This window comes from Scomber scombrus, chromosome 10 (genome assembly GCF_963691925.1).
Source record: "Scomber scombrus chromosome 10, fScoSco1.1, whole genome shotgun sequence".
Lineage (NCBI taxonomy): Eukaryota > Metazoa > Chordata > Actinopteri > Scombriformes > Scombridae > Scomber > Scomber scombrus.
This window is the reverse complement of record NC_084979.1, coordinates 19,607,583-19,622,737: the sequence shown is the minus strand read 5'-3', so window position 1 is coordinate 19,622,737 and position 15,155 is coordinate 19,607,583. Positions and strand designations below refer to the sequence as shown.

The window sequence follows — 15,155 nt, the reverse complement described above, 5'->3', positions numbered from 1 at the left end:
TACACATATGACAGAATACATTGCCTGTAAATTATTGGATTGTTATTACTGATACATCAATATATGAAAATCATTTTTACAGTTGAGGTTGGCTGATATGGAACTTATTTTAATAATTTTATATACCAAAGGGGAACATACTATTTCATAACATCTTGGCATATTTCATGTGTAAATTTCAAATCTGTTGACTTACGCTGTTAAATAAATGTAGAGTAAAAAGTGTAATATTTACTCTGAATTGTAATGTCAGATTCAGAATCATCTTTATTGGCCAGGTATGTTCACAATTATGAGGAAATAGACTTGTTCAACGTATTACAACACAACACATACAACACAAAACAATAGCAATCTTCAGAAAAGTATACAAGGAATGTTGATATGCAGGCAAACCTGTTTCTGTGAGCTGTAAAGATACAAATAGAGCCAGGAAGTCAAGCAACCACTGAGTATACATTTTGAATGGTAAAAAAAAGTGACGTTTAATATACATAGCAGGTGGTTATGTTCAGTGTACAGATGTTTAAATATACAGTATGAATGAAATTTATTGCAAACTGTATTTAGACTAAAGTATATAGGTGCAGTGGGTTTTATAGTAATGTAGTTGTACTTGAGGAAAAGTACTTATTATACCACATCACTATTAATTTATCTTTAGCATCAAAAAGTACATTTTACTGCTCTAATTTATTTCATTAAACGTTATTACAATGTATTACTTGTAATGGAATATATTGTAATGGAGTATTTCAACTTGATTAAAGGATGTTTTTCATTCATTATTCGTTTAAAACAAAAAAACGGTGCAGTTTTTTTTTCCAGTCCTCACTTATTTGCATTCACATTTTGCCACTTATCTGAATATAGGTTTATTACTAACAGCAAAATCACATGTATGTACATTTGTTTGTTGTTGTTTCTATTTCACACTTGCTTTGGCAGTGTAAACATCTGTTTCACACGCCTTTGAATTGAACTCAGTACTTCTTCCATCAGCAGCAGCTAAAAGTTGTGCTGAATGCAGACTCTTACATAACGACAGCTCTGCTCTGCTAACTCATGTATACAGGGGCAGAGGCACCATTCAAACCACCTTGTAGGCACTGCGCATTATCTCTGCCCCGCAGCCTGACAGCAGCGTCTGAGCACTGGCACCATCGCGTCTTCATCATCAGGCTGCAAGGACAGGTCAGGGAGGAGAGTATACATCCTGGTGCTCTAATGATGCTCCCACAGTCACATCAGTAAACTGCACCGTCATGAGAGGGACCGGAGCCAGAGGCACTTCTCCGGCGTTTTGGATGATGCTGTAAAGGATAAATCAGCTGACAAGACAGTTGAAGTCGGTTCAGAAACATACTAAATCACTTCCTGATTAACCCTACCGATCACACGAAGAATTGCGTGGCTGTGCGGGTTGCAGGAGGAGGAGGAGGCTGTAGAGAAAAACTGACACGTGGATTACTCCTCCTCGGGGCACCAGGAAAAACAAGACTCCCTCCTCCAGCTCAGTTCCGTGTCCATCGCTTGTGATCTTGTTAGTCCAGTTTTCTCAGGATGTGGTTTTAAATCTGGAGACAGTTTGCAGAAAACAAGGTTTCTCTGTTTGTTTTATCTTCTCCCTCAGCGTTTACTTTTCTGTCTGATCGACCAGGAAATAGACCGAAAGTCAAATAGCCGAAGCGGTTGAAAGGAGGCTGCTGTTACCTCGCGTTGAATGGCAGTAATTCAAAAATATGGCAAGAACTATAGTCCAGATTTGGTCTGTCACAAGGAAAACCATCCGTCTGACAAGATCGGAGTGCCTGGTTGTCATAAGAAGTGGCCTGAACACAACACCAACTGGTCGAGGTAACATTTCAATTGCTGACAGAGACATTCAACAGTGATAATTGATTTAATGTCTCAGCAGTCCTGTTATCAATTATCTCCTAAAGCTCCCAGAGATAACCTGGTAGCTGTTTATAAATCTATATTTCTCAGTAACTCTTGTTTTAAAAGGCCTTGTAGCAGGACTTTAAGCATATCTGAGATTTGGTCATTAAAGTGCTTCTATGGTACTTAGTGCAATATGACACGTGTCATTCGCTTAATGGGTCCATATAATGTGCCTTTTCATGCCCCCATACCTCAACTGGTTTGTAAATGAGGAAGTAAATCATACTTCCTTCACGAGACATTAATTAATATTTTTTTTAAATATAGTGTTGTGACACCATCCTCTTCAGTTAATTTTCTTTCTTTTGGTGGGTATTTGCTAAAACATTGACTGTCAAATTTTAACTATAGCCTAATTCCATCCATAAGTAACACAATGACAGAATGTTTGACTATTTTGCGCGTACACTTTCACATACACTTTCTGCAATAAAAAGGCAGAAATCTTATCATACAGGGGACCCTGGGACAAGGTCTTATCAATAGGGTGTCTAATTTGTGTCAGTTTAAAGGTCCTTTATGTGAAAAAGTTTAAAAGCCACTGCTCTAAACTACAACAATGTAATAACTCTTATTGTCACTTTAATGAAGCCATTTTAGCCTGTGCCCAATGTAGTTACATTCAGCGTGTGAACTGTGCCATTTCTTTCAGGGGAGCGTCCTTTCTTTATCAGAGAGGAGAGAAGTTTATCCCAGCGTGCTGCCACACTTTGATGTTGATAGCAAGAATAGCATGCTGGTGTTTTTATTAAAGTGAATTAGTGATGAATCACCCTCATCCATGACTCATACATTATTAAAAGCCTAATTTTACACATGATCCATGATAATGAAGATACAGAAAAATAGAAATGCATGGCAAAAATAGCCTATTGCAAATACATAGATATAAATATCTATATATAGACCCCACAAAATTTCACCAATCATGTTTTCAGGGAAGCTCATGTCTTATTAAGAGGAGTTATGCTGTAATTTCCTCCCACATCTTTGAAAACTCTTTGTAAGTCCCCAAATATTTCTATGTTTAACTTCAATCCATTCCTCTTCCCTCCCATGCAGGCCAGTGGCGAGGGTATGGACAGTGGTGCTACTGCTCGGGACATGTCTCCTCTACTGTGCCCGTGTGGCGATGCCCATCTGCGCCGTCAGTATGTCAGAGCAGTTCAAATGGAGTAAGAGGGAGTCCGGCATGGTTCTGGGCAGCTTCTTCTGGGGCTACTGCTTCACCCAGGTGCTCGGGGGATACGTCAGTGACCGGTGGGTAGCTCCTTTGAGCTCAAACTGTGGTCATGCTGGGAGATAACAATGGTGTGAAGACACTGAATTGAGTTGTGTCTGCAGCACTGTGTTATCAGTGCTGTGACACTAGTCTTCGATTAACAGTCAGCTTGTCTTCGATAACACCTGTTTTTCCTTCCTGGACTGTCGACTGTCATTTGCAGAAACATTACAGGCACTGATGCAAATAGCGCAGCTTTGTTTGCTCAGTGTGGATAGATAGGGTGGCTAATAAAACTACATGTTCCCTTTGTATTATCATGTCGTTAACTCTTGGAAGCTCACAGTGTCATAAACAGATAGGCTGCTTATGTGTTTGAAGAGTTTTGATCAAAATTTGTCTGTAGATGTATCAAAAATCATTTAACTTTAACTTCCATAGTGTCTAATTTCAGTGATACTTTTATCAGATTTATTTTTCTAACAGAATTACACATCTCATTTTCAAAGGCTAACAAGTCATCCAAGACATCATAACCTTTAGGTGACGTAAGCAGCTGTCTGATCATTCAGAAGTTTAATCCAGGACATCCTGTATTGTGTGTTTCCAGGGTGGGTGGAGAGAAGGTCCTCCTTCTATCTGCAGCAGCCTGGGGGTCGATGACAGCCTTCACACCCGTCTTGGCACATTTCTGCTCCCAGCCAATCCTTTCTATGACTCTGGCCCGCTTCCTCATGGGCCTGTTGCAAGGTGAGAGGACAGCTTTCTGAAAAGTGTGCAAAATGTATTCATAACTTTAGATTAAGTCACTGAGGTGAAACGTATTTCTCTTAAGGCTTTTTTAAAATCTCATTCCAGACCTTGGGAAAACTATTTTTTACTTATTTCAAGGACATATTTATTCAACATATTTAAAAAGTCTGCTTCTTAGTGTCTGGCTCCCAGTAGCTGCCAGATTTGATAAGAAAATCACACTTATCACTATAAACTCATAAAATGATCCTGTCGCTTAAGATACAGTATCTTAGATCTGCTTGCTCCATACAAACTACCGTGCACCTTCTGCGTAAAGGGAGCAGGACATCTTGTTATACCACGTATTAACACAAAATAATTTGGATGCTGTGTCAATTCCCACACTGCTTTGTTTCCTATGCACCAGTTTGCTGTCTGTGTCAGGGAATAAGATACAGACAAACATAAAAGCATGCTGGTTAAAGTCTTAAGTCAATTGTGCAGGTTTATCTTTGTTGCTTTGTACTGAATTCTTATATAAAACCAGTTAAAGGTCCTTTAAGAATTCAAACTGATCCGATTTGAAGTAATCCACATTACAAATTAACATTGAACCATCATATTACAACATTTCCATATTTTATGTTTGGTCACATCAGGAAATTCCAGCTCTTTGTCACTTCAATCAGCAGATGTGTCTGCGTTGGTAAATGTACAGATTTTAGGTGGTAACACAGGCCAAGCATTTATATTTAAATTAGTATTTTATTTAAAGACAAAATGGATGTCTGATTGAGTCTAACTTATATAACTATATGAATGGGAAAATATGCTATATAACTTAGTTTAGTGTAACTATATGACATATAAATAGCAACATCTTTTCTTTGTCATTTGGTTATTTTAATTTAAAACAAAAGTTAATATTCTTCATAGGTGGAGGTGATTAAGGAGTGTTTAGTGGAATTTAAACAATTCAGCTCCTGCCAAATTATTTGCCCTATTGCTAAAAAAAAATATTTTCCCCCAAGTGTATATGTTTGTTTTTATGTAATGGAGTAAGGAAACATATACTCAACTTGCCTCTTTTGATTCGTTTTGTCATTTCTCTCTTAACATTAATCATGTATGCTTCTTTGTCTTGATTTTAGGAGTTCATTACCCTTCACTGGCGAGCCTTTGCTCTCAAAAGGTGGTGGAGAGTGAGAGAGGTTTCCTCATGAGCACTGTGGGTAGTGGCTCCTACCTGGGGTGAGTCAAGTCTTATGTAATGAACTGGGAATGGTGGGAAAGTGTTTTCTCTGTTATTATGATGTTGAAATATCTTGTTGTGTGACTTGTCAAGTCTTGTTGTGACCTTTTTGTTACAGCACCCTGGTGATCGGAGGGGCTGGCTCCCTCATGCTGGACCTGTATGGCTGGGAGAGTGTTTTCTATGTGTCTGGTGTGCTCTCAGTCCTGTGGGCCTACTGCATGTGGAAATATCTACTCAAAGGAGAAGGCAAGTGGACCCTGTCGAGTGGACAGTATAAGTAGTGTTGTTGCATGCTCCTATCTTGTGGCTGCTTATTTGTATAACTGGAGTCAGTGTCCTCTTGTATACCCACGTGTCTGTGTTCATTTGTGCTTGCAGGGCCTATCATCACGCTAGAGTCCCTGGGAAGTGGTGGGCCCCAGTCCAAACTGACCAAAAGACATTGGTTACGTCTATTGAAACAACCTGCAGTCTGGTGAGACAAAGATAAAGGAATGGGCATGCGTGTGGGTGTGAGAGTATGTGCAAATATGTGTGTTTGTGCGTGCATTTTGTGCTTTGTGTTGCTCATTTGCCTATATTGTCAGTTGTCATATTCAAATGAAGGAGTAGCTGTTATACTGTCCTTATTACAAAGCTCGAGCCAGTAAGTTATACTATAGTCCCAATTCTGAAATTCAATCTTATTTTATGTATTTTGCAACTAGGGGAAGATGGGATGGGGGATCTGAAAACTCAGAAGAAGAATTTTAAATGAAAGATTTTGGAAATGTATTAAACATATCTCAGTTTTGACAGATCTTAACTTATTGAAGAGATTTCTGTAGTTCAGCCTCCTTCTGTAGACTCCAGTGTTACATGTACCAGATTTAAGAATAGCTGGTCTCTGGTTGCCTCAGCTGTCTCTTAATGTCTCTGATATTGAGTTCTTCCATGTCCTTCCAGTTGCTCCCTGTGGCCTAGATATTTATATACTGTACCGCAACTGATATGCTCCATTTCCAGTGACAGGGAGAACCTCTGTGGTTTTATTTGATTTACAGTATTTGATATACCTTGAGGCTAACAGATTGGATGATAGTTTGTTGGCTGTAGACTAAAATATTCTCAAACTCCTGATGCTTTCATCCACATCCTGCTTGCCTTAACACGGATATGATTTAGAAAGGAAATCACTGATAGCAAGGAGGACAACTTTTGCTACGGCCAAATTAAGAGACATAGCTCAAAGAAATGAAACACTCTCTTTCTCAACAACACTGAGCAACCTTTTGTATTCTTACACAGTAGGTTTAAAAATAGTTATAATGTACTTACGTTGTCTGTTTGTCTCTCTCTTTTAATTTCCCATCAAGTGCTGTGATTGTTACACACCTTTGCACAGCAAGCACCTTCTTCACTCTGTTGTCGTGGCTGCCAACATTCTTTAAAGACACTTTCCCTGACGCCAAGGTACCCAAGTCACCTTTTCATCCTCCTGTTGATCAAATATTTGACCTCTGAATTACAGGAAAATTAATTAAAGCAAAAAGCCACAAGCATTAAAAGCAGGACTGGCCTTCTCCACAAGAGTCTAATATCAGCAAGCATATGTGCTCATTGTGGCAATGCTAACATGCTGATGTTTAGCAGGTATAATGTTTTACCGTATTCACCATCTTAGATCAATGTGTTTGCATTCTAACGTGTGCTTATTGGCTCTAAAGACATAGCACAGCTGAGGCTGGTGAGCATTTTTTCTCCCAGGTATTAGGTCACAAACAAGATATGGACAGAAATGGCATGTCCCTACCAATATCAAGGTGTTGCTGGATTGTCCCTACCAATATTTTTACCAATCTTAAACAATCTATCTGCTTTAATGCCAGGAAATATTAACAGTAATATCTCTGCAGAGTTTCCAGGTGTGTGTGTTTTCTGCAAAAAGTGCTTTATTATTATAAAGCACAAAAGAGCAGGATATGTGGGGTATACTGACGTGATGATCTGGCACCCCTCAACTTTAAGCTGTACGCACTGTTGACTAGCAGTAGCATCAGTAGTGGAGTCGATGAGGTGGAGAAACTGGAGTCGAAGAGTTGGAGAAACTGAGGCTGTTAGTTTTCATAGTTTAAACATTCATCACAGAATTGAAAACAACTTCACTGGACAATACTTTGATCATTTGATATTCTATTTAATTTCAGGCTTTAGGTGTAGTTAGCTAATTTGAGATTGTTGCTCAGACATGCTGTTTAATTAAACAACTGTGTTACTTTTAGTGAAAATTCCTCACAAAAGCAAATTAATGAAGAACCACAGTGTTAAAAAAAAAAAGAAGTAAGAATCAAAGAAAAAATTATGGTACAGGTCCAGTTACATTCCTAATCAGTCAGGTTCTTTATGTGTGTATGTGTGCAAGCACATGTGCATATGAGAGAGAAAAGAGTGACAGAGAGCAAATACCAGACATACCAAAGTTAAAAATAAATCTACACATTTAGTCACAAACCAAAGAACTTGACAAATTGCAATAGTTAGATAAAAAACAACAACAGTAGGATTCATCCGTAGGAGTGTCACTACAAACTTTCATGGCAATCCAACCACTAGTAGTTGAGCTAAACAGGGCCAAAGTGATAGATCAACTGACATTGCCATAAACAACAACTGAACACCAACTATCAAACACACTGCAAACGAACAATGAAACACTTTATGTTCCCTTCTGTTCCTGATCAAGTTCATTAACTGAAAATATTTCCCTCCAGGGTTGGGTGTTCAATGTCATTCCCTGGTTGGTGGCCATTCCCTCATCCCTCTTCAGTGGCTGCCTGTCTGACCACCTCATCAGTCAAGGTAGAGCAGACAAACCTCTCCTCACAACTTCCTAAGGGCACCTTCAGAGCACATTTCCAAGTGCAGTTTGTTTTTGGAAAAAGCAGCAGTGTAATTGCCTGTCCCACTTTGTCTCCTCATACCAACAGGATTCGATACAGCTTCAGTGAGGAAGTTGATGCAGGTATAGTATAGTCTCAGTTTGGATTTTATTCCATTCAGTCCACAATGTAATAATGTACTCTTTCATTGTCTTTCATTAACTTGTACACAATACATTCTGTAACATATTGACCTGTGTTTTTTGTGTGCATTCATCTCTTTCTTAGTTTTTTTCCATGGGGGTTTCCAGTGTGTTCACCCTTCTTCTGTGTGGTACCACCACCTTCCCCTCAGCTGTAGCATTTGTGTCTGCCACCATGGGCCTCACCACCTTCAGTCACAGGTACTGGCAGCCACAATGTCCTCACACTCTATCTCTGACTCTGGCTTTGTTTCATATTCTCCCTTTTGGTGATACCATTCGTAACTAGTCCAAAAAACCTGTATTTGACTCACCACCGAGCTTTTCCAGGGCAAATTGGCAGTGCCCCAACTTATGTTAGGCCTGCTGCCAGAGAATTTAGTCAGCTGTTTGACGCTCCCATCATTTGTTCTGGAAAAGGTGAGGCCTGTTAGAAGTAAAAAGTATGTACTTAAACTCTTAAAAAGGCCAAGCAATCTCCTAAAACACAATGAGCACTATAGTTTTTAGTAAACATGATTCAAATAAGTAAAGTAAATAGTTAATTTATTTGATTTGTTGGACATCAGATTAATACACATCTGTTTGTACTAATGAAGGAACATATCACCCAGTACAACAGTGTGGATAGTTTATGTGTTTTTAATAGTCTTTTGCAACAATGGAGCTTTATCACAGTGTCAAAAGCTATGTCAAGCCATGGCTGTATAAACAATAATTGTAAGCGGGATAAATTAAATACTGGTTTTGGTCTTTTCATGGGATTTGTCAACAATAAAAATACAATACACCAGATGTATTCTTTATCTGTGAGTATATATGCTTCACTCAATGCCAAAACAAATGAGTGCATACTACAAAAGAGTGGGTGAACAATATAGGGTGGAGCGTTGCTGTGGCAGAATCAAACAATCAGATAACATGACCACAAGTATGAGGAAGCATCAGCTCTGCTGTGTGCAGTGTGAACTAATGACCTCCTTCATACTGTATGATCTTATAATGTGTTTTCCTGTCAAGGTTCTTTTTTTCTTGTAGTTTACATTTATATATAGTTTTTACATTTTGCTCCTTTCTTCAGATTTTGGATATTTTTTCCTAAATATAGAAATTCCAGAGATATATTAGGGGACATTCTTTACTTCTGTGACATACCATATTTATAATGGGATTTAATAATATAACATTAGTAGTGTTTTATTATAATATTATGTTAATATTATACAATGAATCTGTGATTGCAGACACTAATTCATACTGTAAATTAGGGATATCATGACATGAAACTAGATATCATCTTAGATTTTGGATATTTTAATATTGTGATATGGCATACTTTTTTTCCTTTTCCTAGTTTTAAAGGCTGCATTAAAGTAGTACATTTTCCTTAACACAGGCATCTATTTTCTCTTTTTTTCGTGTGTTTCTAATAATTTATAATAAATAGATTTGTCAAGTTGGTTATTAGTTCTTAGAAACACATGTTGAGTCAGTTTTGCTGATGAAATGGCTAATGGTGCATATTTCTTCTACAGTGGTGTATCTGTAAATGTTCAAGATCTTGCTCCATCCTGTGCTGGAGCTTTATTTGGTAAGTTTAAAGAATAATACCAACATTTCTGACAACTTTTTAATACAAAATCTTTTTTCGATGACATAACAGATAATTTTGTAATCGACAGGTGAAATTTTTATGAATTCATACATTTTACATGTGTGTATCCACATTTCTTCTACAGGTGTTATGAATACATGCGGTGCTTTCTCAGGTGAGTTCCTGTAATTTTAGACAGCGACACTGAAAACAAAAATCTGTGATGAATCTTTCACCAGCAGTTCCAATTTTTTTCTCTATTAAGTGAAATAATTAATCCACTTCTATAAAATTCAGACTTTGAGCTGATGTGTCTCCTGTCAGTCATGTTTCATGGCTCCTATGTGCCATGCATATTTCATCAAGGAGGCATAATGGAGTTTGTGTCAGATGAATAAAACAGGGATGACAGACAGTGAGGGAGGTGGCATGTACTCGGACATTTTCTCTGTGGAAAACTGAACTAAACTATCACATGGAAGATAGTGTGTCCTTTGTTTATACTTTTTGGATAATATACTATTTATGTTGACATGTTGTGTTCCTGTGCAGGGGTCCTAATGGTGTATTTCTCGGGGTATCTCATCGAGACCACAGGCTCGTGGGCGTCTGTGTTTGCCCTCATCACCACCGTTAATCTGCTGGGTCTCTGCACCTTCCTGGCCTTTGCTGAGGCCCGCCGGGTCGACATTGACTCTAGTAAGATCCGCCACCACAACATCCACATCTAAATCATTAGTCATTGGCAGGACCAGAGTGCTATTACCTAATGGAGGAGCGACCTTGGGCAACCAGCGGCTAGGACATTATCCACATTGGAGAACTAGCCGATGGATATCAAGTGATCAGCTGATAAAACCTGCATACATACAAGATCTGGGAAACTTTGATTGGCTCTGTGTATGGTTGAGGAAGTACTGTAACAGTTACTGTAAAGCACACCGCAGAAAACCCTCTGCACAATGTTATAGAAAAAGCTTGTGAAACTAAAGCTTTGATTCCTAAAGGAACATAGCTCCATTAAAGGGTTCTCTGTCAGTTCATGGATGATGTGGACCAGTAAAGATACCTCCAGTACCTTGTGCAGTATGTGGTGGTTTAACAGTTCCTGGTTTACTGTTTACGCTTGTTATTTCTTACAGAATGTGCTACTAAGGACGAGAAAAGTTAGAAATTGTTATCTGAAAGCTGTGTGTTACTGTTTTGGTGTTTTTTTGTGTGTAAGAGGAGCTCTGAGAGTGACGGATGGTTCTCAGAAGCTCCTTGACAGCTGTGACAGTCAAGGTGGTGTGTTCCTACCCTGCGGGGATGGGGGAGGCAAAGGGGGCACTCGTAGGTGACGCAGGGAGAGACCAGCCTCTCTTACTTAAGTCTTTTATTAGTATGCCCCACTCACCCATCACAGAGAGAACTGCCTGAGTGACACCTCATTACGCAGCCACTAATTACTTGGCAGGCACTCTAATGTCCTGTACGATTTACCTTCAATAGTCCCCATCTCCATGGTTACAAGCTCATCTTATCATTATAGTTCAGAGGGGGCGGAAGAGGTCATGGAAAGCTTTATGCAACAAGGCTTTTACTGAGTGCGTTCTCCCTGTTTGTTGTCTCAAAGAATATGTTTCAAGTAGGAAGACCAAAGGTTTTAAAATATTTTTACTTTTCTTTTATTTGATTGCATGTATAGAAATACCTCCATTATTTTGAGTACCTTTATATTTATATGGTTTGATTTGCTTGGTTGATTTCAAAAGTTGTTTTTTGGTTTTTTTTTTGAGAAAATAAATATTTTAAGTTGACAGAAAAATAAATATTTTTTAGGTAAGATAAAAACAAAATTATAGTATGTTATGAAAAATGTGATGCAGTATGAGAAACCCCGTCCAGTTTTCTAATTTATTCTTCTTTCCTGACGTGCACGTTCCTGTCCATATTATTACCTTGGTGACTTAGCATCATTGTTGAATAAGTGCCAGACAGGGAGTGATGTCAACAGCCGAGAAAGGATTAGGGCTAGGGTTAGCGCAGGAGAGAGTTCATTCACTTGTCTGAGCAAGTATCTCTGTACTCTGAGTCATCAAGGCAATTTTACCATTTTTCTGCCTTGCTGTATACTGAACATGTTACACACATGACATGATGAATGTTCCAGGACAGGTAAGAGTATTAAAATAACCTCAGGGGCAGTTCAGTTGAGGGAGTGGAGACAATTTGGGGTAATGTTATAACTGGAAATGTAGCAACATCGTTCTGGGCGAATGTTGTAATGATTGTTTGTAGCTTTTAGCTTTGGCACAGTTTTACTGTTTCTGTTTTACATTTAGATACTTACTTGTTCTTCAAATCTATGCATTTATTATTTTTGTGCCTGATTGAAGCAATGAGAGAACTGTTAGATGTGTGCAACATAATCACACAGTGTCATTTATTTATTACTGTGTGTGTTTCAGTTGTTCTTGTGATTCACATACAAAGGCACATACAGGCACTCATGGGATGTTTCCTTAGACATTGTCTGTAGACACTTTGATTTGTATCTATTCCGTCTGTGCAAACCTGATTTCTGAAATGCCCACTCCATTCCTTACATTGTCATGGTCAGTTACAAGAATGCAAAAATAAGATATTAATGGGATTTATTGAAACCTTTGATTAAAGATATGTTTTTCAATCAATATCATCAATCATATTTAGATTGTTTGTCTTTGTGTGTTGCAAAGAAAAATAATTCTATACAGAGTTAAATTTAATATTTTATCAGATGCCAAAAGTCACTTTAAATTTTAGTGATCACACACAAATCATATGCCCTTTGACCTTTTGTATACACAATTAAGTCTATACTGTACATGAGACCCATGTACAGCCTTTAAAATTATGTTCAACCCTTTTCGTGGAACCAACACCCCACATTCATCAGATGTTTGGCTTGCCTTAGCAGGTGGGCATTATTTACAACTGCCTTCATTGCTTGTACTTTTTTTCTGTTCTTGTGTGTTGACATCCTGCAAAATGTAAAACATTTCCATGATAAATAGCTGGAGTTCTGATCACCAACATATCTAACTGTAGGTTCCTGGAAGCCTTCTGACAAAGAGTTTTTGATAATATGTAAGATATGTATTATAAAATAAACCATTACTGCAAGAAAATGCAGTAGGTTAAATGCTTTTAAGATATGTTGTATTTAAAAGTGTATATTAACTTTGAATAAAAATATATTTTGTCAACACTGGTGATTGTTTCAGTGTTCTGCACTAACAATTCTTGCATCTGCATGTATTTTCTCTGTAGAGCCACAGAGAGGCAGCACAGTGTTAATAATGAGGAGAGCACATCTATCTAAATCTAGCCCTCAGAGTCAAATACTTTTCATGTTCTGTGATGTAGAATCTCTGTATTCTCTTATGAAATTATTACTTACCTGAATTTACACTAAATATTACTCATGATTACATGAAAGAGCATTTTCCCACACCTATGGACAATATACAGGTGAACCTTTCGCCTGTTCATCTGTAGCCCATTCTGCATTTGGATCAGCTGTTAAACAGGTTCTGTCCCATTCACACTGGCGACTCACTACAGGCCCAAATCCCGAGTCCGGGCCAGCAGGACGTATGTGGTGGCACCATATGGCAGGATGCTGTGTGCCATGTTGGCTAGCTGGCACTGCCCACGTGTGAATGGCCAGACGCTAGTCAACCCAACCCACTCCTTCTCATGGGACCGAAAGGCTCAGGTTGCCATGGAGACGGGGGGCTTGTGGCTGCCGCGTGGCAATGAAAAGAAAGGGAGGGGTCACAAGTGACTAAAAGTAACAAGTCAGATAGAAGTCAGTGGCAGAGTGAATTCTATGTACTGTACATAGAAAAACAGCGATGGTGTTAAAGAGGTGGCCAGTTACTTATTGGAGTGCTCTCACTGACAGAAAATGGTGTTGTAAAAGCAGACATAATCATGATGAGTGGCCCACTATTTAATTAGCAGAGATGAGACACTAAGGGTAGTGTAGAGGAGAAGGGAGATAAACCCTCCCCCAACTTGTCGGCTGGTTAGAGTAACCCAGTAAAGGCAGGCCTCATCAGAGAGCCACAGATACATGTAAATGAAATAGCTCCATTAATTAGTAATTAACATCAAGTTAATGACATTTCACTGTGTCGCCATCTCATCCTATGTCCTTCCTCTGTGGTGGAGGGGCTGTCTCTCCGGTCCCTGATCTGAATGCTAATTAGTGCATAGCTAAACTGCCATATAGGACTACCTAATAATATAGAGGCCCAGTTTAAGAGTGGTCATTGTGTGGGGAGGATTAATCACTTTGTAGTAATAGATCAGGAGGCTTTATAAGTCTGCCACTCCTTAGAGGGCTGTGATATTGAGGGCCATTTGACAGGTTTTATGTGCTAATTGCGCTGCGCCTGTTAACTTAATGTTTGGTTATCTCTTGCGACTTAGAACTACTTTTTACAATTCTCCTTCTTACATATTTTTCTAAATGTGTCCAAGCAGTATTTCTATTAAGAGAACATGAAATAGTTTGGTATGTTAAATCTCATTATTTCACTGTCCTGCTTGGTTTGATTGAGTTTGAGGGCCAGGCAGTGGATACGCTCTCATTTGTTTTGGGTCCCCTCCTGAGCCTAAATCAGCTCTGTGACAGAGGTAATTTTACATGATTTGACTGCAGTCAGACACGGCATCTCTGTGAAGCTAGATGAAACATGAAGTTAACTCTCTGTACACAGCAGTGTTCCTGAAATGGACAAGAATGTCAGCCCCAAAATGAAGGACAGTATATTCACACACTGATATGCCTGCATGTCGTGCTAAGTCATGAGTCTCCGTTGTGATTTCTTTTTTCTTTCCTAGCTATCAACATCTCTCTCTGTATCTTCTCTGTTACCTGTTTTCTTTTTAAAGTCTATTCTGATATATAATTGACCCTTTAAAAGGACCCCCTGATGCACAAGCACATCCGCCATTAGCACACCAGCACACACACACACACACACACACACATGAACACACAAACACACAACCAAATATGTTGATTTCTGTCAATTAAACCCCTTCAGCTGTTTGCCTCCTGCCAGACATATGGCCTGAGTTAAATCTAAAGAGCAAATGGAGCTGCCATTGAGAGGGGCATCATTTTAATGGAACCCTGAGGGACAAGACCCACACCTGCGCAATAATAACATTAAACTATGCTCAACCCACTGGCCAGATGAGCACAACGTTGTTTCATGTGTGTGTGTGTGTGTGTGTGTGTGTGTGTGTGTGTGTGTGTGTGTGTGTGTGTGTGTGTGTGTGTGTGTGTGTGTGTGTGTGTATGTGT

At 38.9% G+C, this 15,155-nt stretch overlaps 1 protein-coding gene across 1 annotated transcript; it reads left to right on the top strand.

The window, feature by feature from the left end:
* The first annotated feature begins 1,403 nt into the window (after nt 1-1,403).
* On the top strand, nt 1,404-13,044 carry slc17a9b (solute carrier family 17 member 9b). The gene is made up of 13 exons (XM_062427417.1): nt 1,404-1,857; nt 3,007-3,204; nt 3,777-3,916; nt 5,053-5,152; nt 5,272-5,402; nt 5,535-5,631; nt 6,512-6,608; nt 7,907-7,994; nt 8,123-8,157; nt 8,303-8,418; nt 9,753-9,808; nt 9,957-9,986; nt 10,364-13,044. The coding sequence occupies exons 1-13, from the start codon at nt 1,724-1,726 to the stop codon at nt 10,540-10,542; spliced, it is 1,401 nt and encodes a 466-aa protein (XP_062283401.1). The 5' UTR covers nt 1,404-1,723; the 3' UTR covers nt 10,543-13,044.
* Nucleotides 13,045-15,155: the final 2,111 nt, after the last annotated feature.

Excerpts from the sequence above, each read along its gene's own strand:
- slc17a9b (XM_062427417.1), top strand. The coding sequence starts at position 1,724 with ATGGCAGTAATTCAAAAATATGGCAAGAACTATAGTCCAGATTTGGTC. Across the intron at positions 5,403-5,534 it reads ATATCTACTCAAAGGAGAAG|GGCCTATCATCACGCTAGAG; the intron begins GCAAGTGGACCC and ends TTGTGCTTGCAG. Across the intron at positions 8,419-9,752 it reads CTCACCACCTTCAGTCACAG|TGGTGTATCTGTAAATGTTC; the intron begins GTACTGGCAGCC and ends TTTCTTCTACAG.